This window comes from Phasianus colchicus, chromosome 10, assembly GCF_987193195.1.
Source record: "Phasianus colchicus chromosome 10, bPhaCol1.hap1.1, whole genome shotgun sequence".
NCBI lineage: Eukaryota > Metazoa > Chordata > Aves > Galliformes > Phasianidae > Phasianus > Phasianus colchicus.
Genome location: NC_143445.1, coordinates 15857417 through 15876513, shown reverse-complemented (window position 1 = coordinate 15876513; position 19097 = coordinate 15857417). Strand labels below are relative to the sequence as shown.

The following is a 19097-nucleotide window of genomic DNA, read 5'->3' as shown; positions in this document are numbered from 1 at the left end:
TTGCAGACATTCTTTTCCTACTTCTCCGCCTCTTTCCTGCTGGCCTAAAACAGACCTCTCTTTGCCTCACCACACAATCTAGCAACTGTTACTGCCAAAGCCACCTCCTCTGCTACTACACCCATCCAGAATAGCATTCCTATATATTCTGGCTTCATTTTATCTCCATCTCAGTTTCAAATCCTAAAAATCTGAACAACAACAAAAAAACTCCACCACCACCACCACCACAAAACAACACCAGAAGACCACCCTACACTCAAAGATACCCAAAAAAAAGCCACACCACGCACACCACAACCACCTTCTTTCCAGCCTTGCTTATTAAACATTAATAATAATATTACAGTAGAAGGTGAAATACATTAGTAGCAGTGTCAGAAGCACAAAACTAACAGGGATCTCATGGGTCACTGACAGTCATATGCTGAGACTTGCACTGACTGTGCTCCACTTTAAAGACTAATGAGGAATTTCAAAATGCCTGGTATACAAAACCCAAAGAACAAAATAAAGTTAAGTCTCAGAGGTGCAGCTGGCAGCACTACCTGTTATTAAGGCTGCCCACGGCTTCCCTTAACATCATGTTTTCAATTCTTCTAACTTGGCCAGAATTTAACTGTAAAGAGTAAGACTGAAAAAACAAGATGGCCAAAACTGAATATGGAGAGGAGGAAGGAAGAGAACAGGAGATGGATGAGAAAGATGGAAATTATTGGGAAGGTACTCAGATAGGGTACATGAGCTGGAACTCTTAGGGGAAATGGAAAACAGCAGAAGAAAATTTAATCAGTAGATGTGGTAGTGAGTGAAAAGAAGAGGGAATGACTGCAAAAAACAGATGTGTAGAATGCTAAAACTGGTCATGGTAACAAAAAGAAGACTGAACTTTAAGCCAGTGGTAGCAGATTACTGCAAGTTAAAACGGATAAAGACTGTGGAGATCAAGAAACATGGGAAGCACTGTCATCTATGGAACAAATGAAAAAGTGCCATTTTAAGACTGCAGGGCAACAAATTGAGGTCTAAAAACATGATCATGCTTATAAGTACCTGTCCCTCTAAGCTGGCTCACATGTCTGGCTTAAGACTTGAGATTCCTGAGCAAGGCATATCTATGCTTGATTCCTGCTTTGTCAGGAATTCCCTGACAAAACTGCCCATCCTGTTGCAAAAGCAGTGGAACAGAGCACAGACCATTCACTGCTGCTGTAATTTCTCTGAGTAGCTCAAGCAGCAAAACCTTAAGAGCTGAAATTCATGATTCCAAAGCACTATTCAAAGTACTCAAGTGACCTCACACAATTGTGGCATATATGCAGAAGCTGACATAATATCTCCCTGAAAATCCTAATTCTGATGCTGTCTGATTTTGCCTTTACAGAAAATACGTTTACACAACAGTCTTTCTGAATCTCACTCTGTTCTTTGTCTTTGGACATCCTATTGCTCATAGCAAGTACTCTAAAACTCTAATAATGACAACAATAAATACTGTTAGCCAAAGATCACCATTTACCTCCACCATTGGTTACAACTGTGCTCCCTCGGTTTTCTTGATACTGATTTTCTCTTCGCAGTCTCTGCTCTTTAGTGATTTCTGCCACACGTAAAGGGAGGTCTGAGAACTCATCTGTTGGCTTCAGAAAACAAACAATGAAGAAACATTTTACGTTACCTACTGAACATAAGATGTACACTTAGCAGTTTTCTTTCCCATAAAATATGGCACTCAACAAAAACGATTTCCAATACTTACTTCATTCCCTGACCATCTTTTGTCTCCACTGTCCACACTATTAAAGCCAGAATCAAGTGCTCCATATGGACGACTGGAATAAAGTTCCTCGTGGCTGTCAAACACAATGTTTTAGATACAGTAATATAAACACCACTGAAGATTTGTCAGCTATTACAGCTATTAGAAGCAGAACAGGCTACCAAGAACAGTATTAGCTCAGCATACTGGAAAGCATCACACTGCATTTGCCATGCAGAACAAGAAGGATGTGTTTGTAACTTGAAATATTCCTCTCAGTCAACTGCCCACCTGCCACATCTTACACTTTTAAGAGATAACCTGATCCAAAGTATTTTCCTATACTTCAAATATGACCTAACAGAAATGGTAAAAAAGAAAACAGAATTGTTATTTCACTGCTTAGTAAGTCAAGCTTTCATTTTCCATTACTGGTATGTTTTGAAAAACACTTGTTTTCTTCCTACAATGTTTTTCCACAAATCAGCATAAAAGCATCTATTACTAAAAATACACGAATATGAGGATATATTTATTCTACCCAAACATAAGCAGAATGCACTACATAACTGCCTTCTGCATCATAATTATCCTGCTCAGAAGCTGCACAGTAAGCAGGACATTTCAAATACTTCATACATAATAAACACAGAAGTACAGTTTTCCTCTATGGAGCCTGACTGTCACTGACACGACTCGATGAGGGCATCAGACATGTGCCTGTATGACAATACGTACAGCCAAAGGGCCACACACTTCTCAAAAGTTCGGGGCTCAGAAATGCCAGAATTCAGCAGCACAGCCATCACAGATGTCAGGCCTGGCAACTGCTGCAGATCGCTGTAGCTGAGAGACAATGGGACTTGTCTGACCCGCTGCAGATGGCATTTCACAATGGCCCAACTGTCCTACTGGCACTCACAGCCCCAGGGAGAACTGCAGCAGTAATTACTACACAATACACATGGAAGAACGAACTTTGGGAAGCTAATTGCTTCACCCATCATAACCAAATCGCAGGCCATCTTCTTGATGGTACTGCTCTCAAGTTGCTGCTCCCTTAAAATCTCTCAGGAAATACTTATTTTTAAAATGATTCTTGTTGCTGTTATTTAGGCAGCAGCACATGCATGCGTGGGACTTCTACAGCTTTGCTGCCCTTTTTTTTTCTCTTTTACATTCCTACCCTGGGCTGGCTGTGTTTTCAAACATAAAGTAACAGGAGGAATGGAGAGCTACAGATGAGAAATACCAGGCCAAGTATCTTCTGTGCATCTGCAGATGGACACCAAAAGACAAGCTCCAGGACCTCCTCCGTGTTTGAGTTAGATCAAAGAAGGCCCACTTCTACAGCTGGTATCTGAGCAGAAAGCTCAGCTGCACAGTAAAGCCTTAGCAAAAAAACAAGGGGAAAAAAGTAACTCCTGTTTGGGTGGGAAGAAGATAAGATGAAATTGCCCACTGCAATTAATTTGAGACACCGACAGCAGAACAATGCTTTTATGCTAGCAGTTCAGAACATAAATAACAGATATAAAATATTGCTCATTGAGGGGGAAGAAAAAAGATCTGTTTGAATCTTCTGAGAACCCTGACCTAATGTGAACTACTACACAGAACTGAAGAGCATCAAAATGGCTACTTGGTTACATCTCAAACATGGAAAAGCCCTTTGATACATATTTTCATCTTTTTTTACAGTCAGAATTCCAAGCTCTGATTACAATGCATTAATCCTTGTGTCAGAAAAGCAATTAATGAAAACTTTAATAGTAATCCATCGTTACAAACAGCAAGCACTGAGCATACAGGCTCATTTATTTTGGAATTTCTCTTTAAAAAATAAAATATGTCACAGAGTGATCACAACAGTTTATCTTTTAGAGCCTCTTCGTGTCAGGAATGGGACAGTACTGTGCACAGTACTATCTGCAACAGTTTATATTTCAGGAAAGCGAGTAAGACTCATAAAATACTCACGTTGACCTCACACAGAAGAATAAGTTAGGGTGCTCAGTGCTGCTGAAATCACTGTCAGTCCCTCATGCAAACCCTGCTTCAGAAATCTGACTCATAACGATTTATTGTGAGGCCCTCTGGTTTGTTTTATTGCTGCTAAGAGAGCAGTACATCCTTTAGCAACTTACTTCTCCACACATTATTACTACCTTCCAAGGTGACTGAGGTAATTCTTACATATATTTAGTCTCATACTTCACTGACTCCCTTTCTTCTGCTTCATGTAACAGAAATAAATCTTAACTCTTGCTTTTCTCCAGACGTCTTCAAACTCAGCAGCTGATACAGCTGACTGTTCCAATATTTGTGTTACAATACTCAGCAATACTGCCAAGTGAAAGCTTGCCAAGAATAACAGTTTGCTAATGGGGTGGAGATCAACATTTACACCTGCAGCTTGAGCACAGCGGTTATGAAGTTCTATACAAAGGGTTACAGATCACATTGGGGTATACTTCAGTGAGCATGTAGAAAATATTGAGGTTTTATAAAGTGAACACCTGTCAGTAACATGGCAGCATGCCCCCTGCACTACAAAGGTGCCAACACGTTCTTTTTACTCTACATTACTCTAACACTGCCTTTCAGATATTGTTTCCAACGTTGTCTTCTGAACTACTCTTTGCTTCTTATAAAACAGTACCTTCCTAGAATCTACCATGATATAACACAGCTGATGCTCTTCAAACCACACCCAGCAACGAGCATGCCAAAGAACAATCATTCTTGGATCTACTTTCTCTTTTTTTTTTCTTTTCTTTTTAACTCAGATGGCTGACAAAGCTTCTCTGAATGGCATCAAAACTTAGAACCTGGATGGTGCAAAACTTACCAAGATCCAAATCCCATGGGTCTCCTATCATAATCAGGCAAATCTGGAGCTATCTTGCATGCTTCTATGTTGAGATATTTAAATATGTGAATTTTCCCTTTTATACATATCTACAAAATAAGAAAAGAGAACTAAGTATAATTTTATAACGCATTTTCAAAATAACCAACACAGAGCTTTAATCTGCAGTCAAAGAGTAACAAATGAGCACATTCATGCCATCCAGTGCATCTTTTCTTCTAACCTTGCTGCATTTTACTGAAAGTGTCATCAGATAACCGTGAGACAAATGGAAGCTCTCTTCCAAGTACATCTGGTCTGCATGCAACTCTGTCAGCTGGATGCTAAAATCTCAACATGTAAATAAGAGAGAAGCATGTACAACTGCTAGAATTTATAACCTTGGCATAAGAACAGATGCGTCCCACCCATGCCCAGCTTTGAATGGCAGTGGCAGACTGCCAAAGCAAGCTCAAATGTGATGTGAATGAAGCCAGCCACAGCTTCTTTGCTTTCTAAAGGCAGGCAAAAACCTGAGGCAAAACCTTATGGAGATGACAGGTTTCAGCAAGTGCCACTCTCGATTCAGAAGCTGCAGCTTACAGTAGAACCTGTAATTCTCAACGGCTTATACGTTAAAAAAGGAATTAGTCACTAACCATATTGCAGTCTCTAGTTCAAAGGCCAATTGGAGCACTTCTGCTAAGTGAATCAGCACACGGCACTGCTGAGACCTCAGCCAAAACTTTGACATTTGAGCGGCACAAAACCAGCTTTGCCTAACAGAGCTTCCTCTCTCCTATGCCCTTCCTAAAACTACAGCCATCTGAAATCTCCTGCTAATATTAGCACACTGCAAACAGGGGAATTTTTCATATAATGCCACAGGTGAGACTAACGCAATAAATAAAAGAAAAACGGATTTTTCAAGCCGTGCTGAGTACTTAACACTTTCAGAAAATACAAGTTATTAATGTTTTCTTGTTCTTAAGTAAAGGTTTTAATACAACCCCTCAGCTTTTTGTTCCACCCTTTTTAATTAAACTAGTCATGTGAATTCCCAACCGCAGTTTACCTGTGCAGGGGGTGACTGGAGAGGGTTGTTCTCTAACATGATGGTTTGCAGATGTCTGAGGTTCCTATAACAAACTGGGATTGTTGTTATTTTATTGCAGGAGAAATCTAATCGAATCAAAGGCAACTCAGCGAGCTCTGGAAGAAGAAAATAAGTATTTAATTTAGATTTAAAAGTATATAAAATCCCACGTATCTATTTTACGAATAATTAAATGTAACTGCTACTGGTACTCACAGGAATAAAAAGGCATTAAAAATACAGAAGTGCTTCAAGTTTCAGCTGCTACAACCGACAGTCTTAATCTCACCTTCAGGTAAACGCACCAAATGATTCCTTCTGACATTTAGGTCCCGTAAGGATTCCAAGTTGCCGATCTGCGGCGGTATGGTCTGTATTTCGTTACAGCTCACATCCTACATAGCACGAGCAAAGAGTTAGTGCCCTCCACGCTGACACAGAGGGAGATACTATAGCACATACAAACCCTTTTTAGGCCAAAAGCAGATTTAAGTTGCTACTGCACACAAGTGATTGGTTTACCATCACAAAGCTCTCAGCAGAATGAGAGACAGAATATTCATCATGCACATCCCCAGAGAGCATCTTAATTACTGAGCAGTTTTTATCAGATTATCTGAAGCACATCTGGACCTCTTACACACATCAAATTAAATTGATTTAATTAACTTAATTAAATCCCTTAAATTAAAGATTAAGCGGTGATAGTTAAAAAATAACTGTATACTCACGAGCTCTGTCAGCTGTCTGAGCTGTCCAATTTCTTCAGGTATTGAAACCAGCTTATTGTTACTCGCTATCAGAACCTTTAGTGGTAGACTACAGAGGTGTACTGGCAACGTTGAAAGCTGGTTTCGACTTTTCGGACAGAAAGAAAATCAGATCATCAGAAGGGCCATGAGAAGTCACCTCTCATCTTGACACACAAAAAGCAGATGCTGTTTTGTTTATCAACTCAGTTTCTGTATAATCACTGTAAAACTAATTCCACAAAGCCTTCACAGTTCCTTGAAGCAGCACTGCTTTATCTAGCTGTGTCTGAGCACGCTCTGAATATCCAGTACCAAGCATGTCTTGATGCTTTTGAACTCGGTGTTGGGGAACATGACACTTCTGGGACCTTTTGGGCGCTGCTGAAAACTCACCACCCAAAAGCCAGCAAAGAGGCAGTGCTGCAGGTGAGCTCATACAAAATGCCACTAGATACTCAATTAGAAATACACTTGAAATATTCAGTAAGTCATGTGGATCGAGGATCTCGGTACGATGAATTTGGCTGCTCCAAAATCCAATCTGTACCTTTCACAACAGACTACTATTAAAGCAAACAGGAGGTCATATGACAAGACTGTGACCTCAGATGAGAATCACGCAGGATAAGAATGGATTATAAAGGGAAAACGATTCTCTTTCAAAACAAAACACGGCAAAGAGCTATTATATTCCATCAGCACTCAGGTGCCCAGATCTGAATTTCACAGACCGTCCAACAATATCCTCTTTCATGGGAAACACAGGCATACTAACTGAAAACTACTGGAACTTTCTGTGAGTACCTTACATTGGAATTAGCTTTCTTACTCATACTTCACTTCTACAAGCTGCTGCTTAATGCTGTGTTCCCTAACCCATCCGAGTGGGTGAGACTGGTTCACACTGCTTTGTTTCAAATACATACAATATAAGAATGAGATGATGACACACTGTATCTATTATTCATGGAAGAACCCAAATTTAAAAACCTAGACTACTGACGCTGAAGCAAAACTTTTAAGGCAATCATTACCTGATATTTAGAAACGTTAAAGACTGTAAGTTCAAAACAGCCTCTGGGATGTATCGAATGCAGTTCTGGTACAAATTAAGGCTCTCGAGGGAGACGAAGTGACATGCTTCTGCTGGAAGCTCCGACAGTCTGTTCCGTGACAAATCTGAAGGGGAAGAAAAAAGACCCTGTCTGAGAAGCTGTCTTCAACTTCCTGAGGGCAAGTATTATCTGCATATTCTCTATTACATCGTAGCAAGCACTGGACAGGATTCCATTCTGCCATCCTGCCTGCAAAATTTTCAAGATTATGAAGTGATTCTCATTTCACAAGGGAAATAAATCAACATATTTCCAAATCTGATAGGGACAATGAGAGAGAGGCAGATGCAACATTCCTTTCATAGCCATGCTTTCACATCCCGAACTGCCTGAAGCTTAAGGGAGCAAGTTTAGAACGCCGAGAGCCCAGCTTCAGATCTTCCAGGATCATCCTTACATTATAGATTTACAGATATTTTTTTTTTCAATCACTGGTATAGAGTGAGTGCTGCTGTAATGAAAAAAAATTTTTCTTTTTTTTAAAAACAAACTGAAACAAAATGAGGTTTCAACCAAAGACCACAAATACGTTCCTCCCAGCCTCCTGTTAGATGCTCCGTTGCATGGAAATCTCAGCTTCTCTAGTCTAAAATACACAGAGCTGTGTGCATAGTGCACATTTCCATGCACCTACACACTGTCTGTACCATGGAGAAGGCATTCCCTGCTTTGCACAGATCCCACCTGAACCCTGCCATCCAACCATGCAATGCAAGGATTTCAATCCCCAGCCTTTCCAGGCTGCAGAGAAATGCTCACTGAGAGCACAAGTCTTGCTATTTCTTCGTGATCCAACATTTCCTGCTGGGCAGGAGACAAACTTTAATCAAAATTACCACCAAATGTGGTAGTTTTCTGGCAGAGGAGGCACAAAGAAAAGCACTGGACTGATTTGGAAAAGGTTTAACCACACACACAATAAACCTCTGTTGCTTTTTCTTTCACTTTTCATACCAAAGAATGTTTGAGACCGAGTGTTTACATGCTGGTCTGTTGTCTGGACTCCCACAGCATGCGAGTGCTGGACACTGACCATGATTCAGTATTTCTAGAGAAATACTGCAAAGTAAGACATCAAAGCCATCAGCAGCAATGACTGATCCCTGCCAGCCTCCCCTCAATTTACAGCGCAGATGAAATCAGAGCTGAGTTTTGAGGTGGCAATGCAGTCACATTCACTCAAATTGGGTCTGACCTATTACATGTTTGGCTGATAACTGCAGCATTTTTACTCGCACCACACTCACGACAACACCATCTCACACTGAGAAACCACGTTTTCATGAGCTCAAATGTGGAGAAAAGAGGTTTGCTCCCAACCCCAAACCTCCAATAAGAGCACAGCTCTCCAGGCCAGCCTCCTGAGAAATGGGGACGTTTGTCTTTTGGTCAATGGCTCCCACTGCAGAAAGCAGCAAGCAATGGGACCAGACTCGAGGTAGGGAAGAGCAGTCACTGCATGAAGTCACTCCATTCTGTTCTCTTTCTCACTTTCTTCCTAAAAATACGTGAGTGAAAGGAACAGCTCTAACAAAAGCAGGAGAGAAGTGGTAAAGAATCCCAGCAGCCCAGTAGTGCTGTACACCTGCAGTACAGCAGCACTCACTGCTTATCCAAAGCAGAAAGTGGAAGTGAGGTAAATCAAAAGCATCTGTGTTTAATGTGTACAAACCCTCGTTACCTGACAGAGCACGAAATGCAGACAGCAAGCATGCTAATTTTTCTCCCTCAAAAGCACAAATGCTGAATTCTACTAGGACTAAATATATGAGTGAAATACAGATAACTGTAACTTGAACTAGAAGTGATTCATTTGTGTTCACCTTTCATGGGTTAAAGCAACCATTAATAGAAATGTGCTCTCCTAGCCTGCTAAAAATGGATGTGTTTCCTTGAAGGCAAGATCATGAGGAATTTTGGCAAAGGGAAAGCATTCTTTGGAACGAAGCTCTTAGTGAGAGACGAGGAAGACGACTGTGCCATAGCAGCAGCTGGGGATGGTGGGCCCTGTGCTGAGCCCAGCTGCAGGTGTGTGGCAGCAGTGATGGATGCAGTGGGGCTGGGGGCTGCTGTCCAATGTGAGCCCAGCTGAGATGGCTTCTGCTGGAGAGCAAGAACATTCTTCTTTTCCCTAACACTACGAAGCATGTGTTTTAACTTAGAAGTACTCTCATGGTTTTCCTTTTATATTAGAAGAATGCAAGATTTATTAGCCTGCAGAGAAAATATATTTTAATATAAATAATTACAGCGGCCAACCAACAACTGGGACTGACAGCCAGAAAAAAGGTGGAATCAACCACCCGAGGAGGACAAAGGACGGCTGTTCAAGAGCAACGTTCACAACCTGGGATCCCCATCAGCAGGGATGTGTTTCTTTACATACACAAACTTCGCGGTCTCCCAGCAATAACAAGAAAGCTGTTCCCACCAGCAGCTTCAAACAAAGCAATGAAGCAGTTGATGTAATCTGACAGATATGGAAAGCAGCCCACTCGACCAACTCCTTTATAACTGCTGCTCCCTGGAAATTGACTGTGTTTGTTATGGGCATCCTTAGATAATGTCACTAAGCAGAAATCTGGAGAGACTTTGTGACTTCCTCTGACAGCTCAGTTATGACATTTAGAACCAACACTACCAGAACCATTATTTGCATTTCTAAGTGCATTTAAAGCACACTGTTATCCAAACATTAACTTTGCTTTTTGGTGCTTGTCATTCAATCTATTGGCCAAATCCATACATGCGTGTTGATCCTGTTTTCATGGATTGATGTTCCACCTCTGGAACTTGAAAGGAAAACCCAAGAGCTGTAATTGAAACCCTACTTACTTAAAGGAAATATACTGATAAAACGACTTAAAAGAAAATGAATGAAGATGAGCTACTGGTGTTATTACACTGACCATTTTCTTGTGCAGGGAGACCAAAAAACACCATAAGAATCTCTCTCGGACACAGTTCTGAGACTTGGTGGTCTCTCCGCTCACTGCCTGGGAATATTTTCCTTTTCAAGCATTGGAAACACTGGAATCCTCAGAGCTTCATTGCACACTCGGCGGATTTCCTGCCACAGGGGTGATTTTACCTCTTCCTGTTGTGATGCAACACCACCGCTTTCATCACAGTAATTTCAAGCAAACCTCAGAAATGTCATCTCACGACTTTACCATCTACCTGCTAATCCTGCCAAACCCCAACTCTTCCCAACTGTTTTCCTATGCATTTTAAGATATACCTCTTGTGATCCTGTTAAGTCAGGGCAAAAGAAGGTGCCACTTACTGAACTGAGATGAGGCTGCTCCATCTGCGTTGTCAATGCAATAGCCCTCTATCCAGGCACAACAAAGAGTACTCTCACCCTCGTTATTTTTTCTAGTCCTGTGATGAAATACAGTCCCCAACTTCTAGCATCAATTTCCAACATAAAATAAATGCTGGAAACTGCAGAACACCACCAGAACGCAGTCATCTATGTGTGATTACTGGCAAACAGACACAAGTGAGAGGCTCTAACCCCTGCAGGGAACTGAGACTTCCCAATATCAACACACTACGGCTGCTTCCCCTCTAGCTGCGACTCTGCAGCAGGCCAATCAGTAGCCTAGACAAACCAAACTGATGTCAGGCCTTATTTATTTCTGCTTCAACGCACACTGTGGCTTTGCAGTCAGCCAATCTAACCCAGCCGTGTGACAGAAGGGAAGCATTCCTCATTGGCCATGCGTTATCATCCCCTCCGCCGTGCCAGCGCTGCTGATGGTACAACCACACAGCCAGTTGGATCTCATTACTGTGAGCAAATCCTGTGAAAAAACCAAAGCCACAAATAGACTCAGCCCTTCTGAGGCACGATCTGATTCATGGTGCTGCTGTGTAAGCTCTAACACATCAATACCAGGGAGATGATCAGACTGCATGGCTGCATGTGCAGGGGAGAGAGAGAGACCATGACTGGTGGCAGCCCCAGGATCAGACCAGCTGGCTTATGGTAACCTCAGATCTGCACTTTTCTGCTTCTTCACTACAAGAGTTACTAACAAGCTTGAGTTTGCTTCAGAGTAACCAGGACAGGGCAGTGTCCGGGGATCCATTCCCAAAGTTTCTCCTTACTATACATACTTGTTGACACTGCATAGTATTTTAAGGAAGGCACGTGGTGGAGCAAATCAAAAACTTCAGGAATGAGATGTCACTGCTTCTCAGATGAGTAGGGAGAAGAATCTGGAGACTTTAGATGAGAACCGCACTGAAGGAAGTCAGATGAGCCAGCAGCTGGGCCTTATGACCGGTCAGAAGACAGGACAGAGCACAGGCAGAACACAAACTGTGCTGTACGTGCTGCTACAGCACTGATGGTGTGGGCAAAATGGAACCGTATATCCATGCTTGAAAATAAGGATTAATTCTAACCCCTTCCTGTGCAGATGGACGTTTATAAAGCTTTTACATACACTCCGCTTACAACACAGTTTTACCCTTCACTCCCTTGTGATCTTCTATCTTCCAGTAACTTCACTCAATTTCCTCACTAATTCAGGCACCCAGCCAACAGAACAGTCATGCTTCTGTTTTACACAACCCTAAAATATCAAGTCAAACAAACAAATATAAGTGAAAGTAGCAATGCAGTATTGCAAGATATCTAACACTGAGGAAATGAACCAGGGTATCCAGGTCACCAAATCCTGTTAAATTGGGGAAGTTCTGTCATTGCTAGCTAGCTGCAATGCAGATTCTTCTTTTTGCATAAAGCTTATATATAAATATATATATACACACACAGTATTTATCTGCAGGAAAAGCAGCCTTTGGACTATGCCTACAATCTGGTAAGGCAGCACACACTCCCTCACTGATAAACCTGGATCAAAGGAAGCTCATTTGGCTTGACTCAAACCTACTCCCCATTGACTTTATCTAAAAGAAAGAAAGAAAAGCCACCTGTGTGGCCAACCTTTCGTGCTATTCTAACCAGAACAGTACAAAATGATATCTGAAAGCCTTGGAAATGCTCGCTCTGGGATCCACTTATACTGGTGTTAAACTATCACTTCTTTTGGACATTCCTCACTATGTTCCTCCCTTTTGCTGTAAGCTACTGATTCTGCAATGCTTGCATGAGCATTTCCCAATCCACACCATGCAAGAAAACAGTCAAGTTAGTACAGACTATTTTTATGCTGCTTAAACTGTTCTCGTAAATGTTGCCTGAAGCTGACTCGGGAGGATCTATCTGAACTCTGCATCTCCAGCAGAACCATGAGGTCAGCAGCTCTTATCTGCGTGCTGCCAAGCAAGCAGGAGCCCTGCCTTTGTGACAAAGCTTGGAAGGTGGAACAAAGAAGGTGACTTTGGGAAAAAGAAGTGTTTAATAGAAATTATCTAAGTAGACATGACTTGGGATCAGATTAACGTTCTCATTACTTACACATGCTATTTTCTTTCATTAGGCAACCATGAGGAGTAAAACATCTTCACTAAAAAAGGAGACTAAGCTGTAAACGCTTTGCTGCAATACCACACTACTTAGAGACACTACATGCTTCAGATTTGCAGATTCAGGCCCTCAACCCAGCACACACAGCATGAAATGCAGTTTTCCTTCTCTATTTCCTCCCTGTATTTTCTTTAAGAGATCCGTTTGTTTATTTGTTTTTAATTGCCACTGTCCTTGTATCTCAGTAAGCTGTATTTGGAGCATACTCCAGTAGAGCACAGAACCTCCAGAACAGGTGGCTAAGATAGCCCTGCAATGGGAAGACTTCAGCTTCTTACCAGAGAAAAGGTTTTGCCTTCTATATAGTAACTTTTCATTTCCTTACCTTTATAAGTCTAAAGAAACACATTTTTTCATGGTCCAGAGACCTGTCAGTAAACACGCAGAGGGCTTCTAGGTCTTCATGCACATCATCATCTCCTTCTGTTTCACTTCTCTCCCTTTTCCATTTATTCCATGCAGTCTGTACATATGGCACTGCACACACAAGCTGTTATTTAAAACAGAAAAGATTCCTGCCAAGAAACTATACTGCACGTACAGCTTTTCCAGGTAAAAGAAAGACACAACCAACATATGATAAATATTAGCTCCCGCAGTTCATGATTTGACTGTGGTAACTGCATGGTATCTAGAGTCTGTTGTATAAAATCCACTGACAACACTCAGTTATTCAGAGACAGGGGCAAGGGGGCAAAGCACGTGGATAAAACAAACCCACAGATTAATATAAAGCATAATGCAGATGATATAAAAGAAGTAATGGCCCCGCTGACAGGAGGGCATCAGGCCCTGCTATGCAGTGCTGGCTCAGCCCAGCCCTAAGGCGTTTTGGTGGTCCTGCAGCCAGCTGCAGCACAACAGTGCATCTCAGATCACTCTGCATGTTCCCCTTATATTTCAACTGATTGGTTGTAGGAATTGTAGGAATACACTACCTTACCTCATTCCTCCCCCTCCCCCCTGCAGACAATGTAAATTGAATGATATATCAAAGACAACAATAGGTGGATAGTGCACAACGAAAGGAGTTTTAGCTACAAATGCATTTATGCCTTCTGTGGAAAATTAGAAACAATCCAGCTCAAACCTGAACTGCAAACTCACAGGTCTTAAAAAACAAGAGAGTAATTTCCCATAAAAAGGCCAATTATTTTCAGAGAAAGCCAAGCACTTCTATAAAACGTTATGCCTGCTGTTATGCATTTCTGCAAAGCTCTTTATAGAGTGCCTCCATATTTATGGTATTTAGCTGCAGCTCCATCACACTATGCAGTAAGATCACCAAACACGCCTTCTACCACTGCAGACACTGATCTGCCTTCAGCAGGATGGTATTTCATTGAGGAGGAAAGTCAATAAAGCCCTAGCAGTCAAAAGTCCTGTGTTCTTTTAATGACTCCTTGAGGCCATCTCTCATGCTGACATCATTCCTAACAAAAAAAGCCTGTTACGCTTTACACAAGCAGTGCTGCAATGTTCAATAGGACAATTACAGCCAGAATTCCTGAAAAGGAGCTGGAGACTTACCAAGTCATCTGCATGATACGAGCCATCTCCGAGTCGAGAAATTAAACAAGGGTATAGGATACGTATGGAAAGTATCCTGTATCAGAGAGAGCAGCCAAATGGGGGGATAAATGACAGCGATTGTCAAAACATGTGTTCATAATATAAAATACATTTTGAATCTGGAAGCCATAAAAGTCACCTTCAGTTGAAAACACATCACAGAGGCATTAGTAAAGATCAAGGATCACAGAATTGGTGGTCACCATTTCATACACCACTATCTGAAAGGCCAAACATGCTGAAAAAAAGCAGCAAGGCAATCAAAATGAACGTTACCATCTCACATGAATATTCTGAATCAACTTGTGCATGACTTTTCCCCAAAAAATTAAACCTCATGAATCTCTCGCAGCAAAGATGACCAAGCAGTCTGAATACAACTGAAAATAAGTTTTTCAAAACGAAACCCCAACCAATCCCAGCTTAACAGCCCACTTCTTTCCTATGAGTCAGCCATGCAAATTACTCTCAAGCTGCAGCAGTCACTGCTGTTTTTGGCTGGTCCACATGGAAGGGGTGCCTCTCTCTGAAAGGCTGCAGGCAGCTCTGTATGTGTGACAGCTGCACTTACAGCAGCTCAGTACTGAAGCAGGAGGAAGAGAATGAAAGCTTCCTGTTGAAAACTCTTGGTAAAGCCTGAGCACAGTGCACAGCAATAAGAGTTCCACTTCCAGAGAGCTCCACTGCTGCATTTCGTAAGGAAGACTCTAACACTGTGACTTTTATAGCCTATGCACAGAGATGTGAGGAAAAAAGAAGAAAGCATTAGTTCACATATGTAAGAAACCCAACAGCAGCCAGGGGAGGCGTGAAACATGTAACTCATCTTTCCCCACCCCCAACCCACTTACAGCATCTTTGGGTCCAAAAGGAATACCCAACTAAACAAATCAACCCCAAAATAAAGGAATTTTAAGGCAAACAGCACATAAAAGCTTTGAAAATAGAGCTAGACCCGTTGCTAGAGTGTAAGACACACAGTCCATATGCATAGCAAGGAGAATGCCAATGAATCACTGGGGAGGGGTTACACATTTTCACTAATTGGCCACACCATACAATTTGGTTTTTTAATTTAAGAAAATTGACGATTCTGTGATTCTGTGAAAATACACGATAAAAACAGCACATTAAGTGATTAATTTAGCTTCAGTATAAATGTGGAAGTGATCAGCAACAAGAAAGCTGCATGGGTAGGAAAATGTGAGTCAAGCAGGGGAACGTGAAGTTTATACACAAATTGTGCTGAGGTGTTAAGTGATGGTGGCCCTGCAACAGCAGTACTTGTCCTGTCCTGAAAATAATACTCATCTCTTGGTGCTCGACTATTAGGTCACAAAGTATCACAAGACTGCATTTCTGTGTTTCTACTGCCTGTGCTTCTAACAGAAGTAAAACAAACTCACCAGGCTGCGAGAGAAACTTGTAAAGGGCACCACCATAAAATTCATTGTGAAAGAACACCATTTTAGTGCACAGTGTGTATCACCTGATAACATCTGCTGTTCCTCACAAACAATAAGTTCTCCATCCCTACGAAACTGCAGTGACAGCCAAAGAAGAAATACCACATAAGAGAAACAGGGAGCACAGAAACACATGATGCCATTTGCATTTTGAACTCCATTCATCTTCTCATCTCTGATGACACTGCATGTCAGAGACAGGCTGACTGCTCTAGGAACTGAGGTCTCTCATTCTCTGCTTATGAAGAAGGGTGTTTTCAGCTTTAAAACTGTTAGCATGCCCAGTTCCTCCTGTGTGCTGCTTATCCCTGCACAACATGTGATTTTAGGAGATTACATCATTTAGTCATGCTGTTTCAAATCAAGCTGCACAGAAAAGAAAACACAGTGGCATATAAAACACTTTCAAACAAATTAATGCTCGTGCACCATCGAATTGGAAATGAAACAAAACCCAAAGTCCCACACATAAGACAGATGGCTTACCATTTCTACTCTTCCTCTCTGGTCACGGGGCACAAACTGTGTTCTCTCACTTTAAAACAACATGGCTGTCTGTGAAGTTCAGCTGCACAGCTCCATGCACACCTCTGACACCAGCACAGCACAGGGTGCACTGCACAAATGGTGCAGGAAAAGCAAGGTGCAAAGAAATGGGAGACATGGTGACAGAAGGGCCACTCTGTGATTACGGTCAAAACCAGTGCTGAAATGTAACAGCTAAAAATAAAAAGCATCATCTATTTGACATAGCAATACATTTTCTTCCAATATGATCACAACATAGACCAAACTGCCTCTACTTGAGAAACACAAAAGTATAAACTGCTTCTCCATGTGTGCAGTAGTCGTTGGCTGGGCCAAGCTACAGAGCCTCTGCTTCATGCACTGCGTCGCATCAGTGCCCTGTAACAGCAAAGAGCAGCTCTCATGATTCCAGTCAGCCTTTTGTGTTTATTTGCTCTTGTAATCCCCGAGGTCCTGAGCAGTTGTCAGGTATCAGATGCTGGTTTACTGCTACTGAGAAAGCTCCAGAGACATGTGTTGTGGTCACTCATCAGAAAAGGAAATCCCACCCCCATGACTGAGGAGACAATGCCTCATTTAATTTATACCAGAACCTGCATGAACAGCTTGCAATGAGTGCTTCTGAAAAGTCCCTGTATTTCCATCTACTGCACATTCAGTGTGGTCAAAGCTTGAAAAGAACTGCATCACATTGAAAGGATGCAGTCAAATTGAGAAATACAATCCCAGAACCACAGAATGGTTTGGATGAAACCTCAAAGCCCACCCAGCCCTACTCCCCACCCTTGGCTGGCTGTCCCACCATCTGAGGCTGCCCAGGGCCATCCAACAGGCCTTGGTGCTTCCAGAGATGGGGCACCCACAGCTCTGGGCAGCAGTGCCAGCACCTCACTGCTCTATGAGTAAAGAATTTCTTCCTATCACCTAACCTAAATCTCCTCTCTCATGCTTTAAAGATGTTACCCCTTGCCCTACCACTACACTCCCTGCTGAAGAGTCCCTCCCCACCTCTCCTGTTGGGCCGTTCAAGTACCAAAACCTCAGTGAGGTCCTCCTGCAGCATTCCCTTCCCCAGCCTGAGCACCCCCAGCTCTCTCAGCCTGTTCCCATAGGAGAGGTGCTCCTGCCCTCTGAGCATCCCCATGGCCTCCCTTGGACCCACTCCAGCAGCTCCACGTCGTTCTGAACAAATTAAAAGATGAACTTTTAATTTAAGCACATATTTGTAAAAACAAAGATGGCAGATGCTTGAAGGATTACATCTGTCACATAATTCACATCCAAATAACGTGCACTAGAAGCACGTGGAAAAAGAAGTACCACTTCCAATGCACCTTACCTCACCCAAGGGCTATCTACACACTAATTATTCAATAGCAGGGAAAAGAATAAAATAGTATTTTCAAGGAGAGCAGTAACTATAGGACAGACCGAAGCTTGTGTGAAAGAGTGGAATAAAGCATTCTCCATGAAAAACATCCTCCAGCATCCACAGAACAAGCAGGCAGTAACCACCAGTGGAGTCTGGGAAAGCTTTTGGGCTTTTCTTCATACCGCATAACTTTTAATGGCAATTATAACAATCTTCTGACACAGGCATCACTAAATGATGTGACAGGATTGCACAACAGCAGAGTCATAAAATATACAATGCCTGCCTATTCTGCAACGCATTTATAGCTCAAACAATCAGCCTGCTGCTTTAGCAGTGATGGCTTCCAAACATCTTTTCTTTTTTTCCTACCCTACTAAGCAAAAAACCACCCCCCCTTGGCAAGGCAGAAGAGTAAAGGCGAGTAGCAGATATTTTATGGCCCATAACCACATTCAGTTATTGCCCTCTACAAAAACATTTATTCCATAGCTGAGCTAGGAGTCAATGCAGTGACAAGCACATAATTGTACTGCCATTATTGTGCTCAATGACTCTTTTACTCCTGCAGAACAGCATGTATGACACCAACCCAGCGGCCAATAGAAGCCTTGGGCTGCGTGACTGAACAGAGAGGTAAATTACAAGGCCATAAATAATAGTAATAATGAATTAAGCAGGTTTAAATTACTACTTGTCTCATCAGCACCCTAAAATTAATGGTCTCATTGGATATAAAAGGAATTTTCTACTAAATGTTAAGAAATAGATTACTCATCTTTACCACAGAAACAGCCTGGATAAGAAGAATGTTGATGGCAACGTGTGAGCCATTTGAGATAGGTTAAAAAGGAAAGAAAAAAGAGGCTCTGAGGCAGAAGCTGGGCACGAAAAACATGAAAAGGGGATAGAAGAGACAATGGCACACAAGGAGGAAGCCCAGCCTGCCCCAGCTACAGAGATCACATGGAACAGCAGTGTTTGAAACCTTTTCAGCAGCAGGGAGCACCAACCAGAGCCCAAGGCGACAGCAACACATCCCTATATTCACAGCTGAGTTTCATGAATACCCAGAATAAAGAG

At 42.0% G+C, this 19097-nt stretch overlaps 1 protein-coding gene across 6 annotated transcripts in view; it reads right to left on the bottom strand.

Annotated features, from left to right (window-relative positions):
* Positions 1-19097, bottom strand: part of LRCH3 (leucine rich repeats and calponin homology domain containing 3) — a 52409-nt gene that overhangs the window by 27329 nt on the left and 5983 nt on the right. For all 6 annotated transcript variants that reach the window (XM_090147450.1, XM_090147453.1, XM_090147452.1 and 3 more), the window contains exons 2-8: positions 7493-7637; positions 6438-6564; positions 5996-6101; positions 5686-5822; positions 4611-4720; positions 1760-1853; positions 1520-1640 (exon numbers count right to left, since the gene is read on the bottom strand). In XM_090147450.1, the coding sequence (XP_090003576.1) occupies positions 1520-1640; positions 1760-1853; positions 4611-4720; positions 5686-5822; positions 5996-6101; positions 6438-6564; positions 7493-7637 (840 nt within the window). The remainder of the gene's footprint in view (positions 1-1519; positions 1641-1759; positions 1854-4610; positions 4721-5685; positions 5823-5995; positions 6102-6437; positions 6565-7492; positions 7638-19097) is intronic.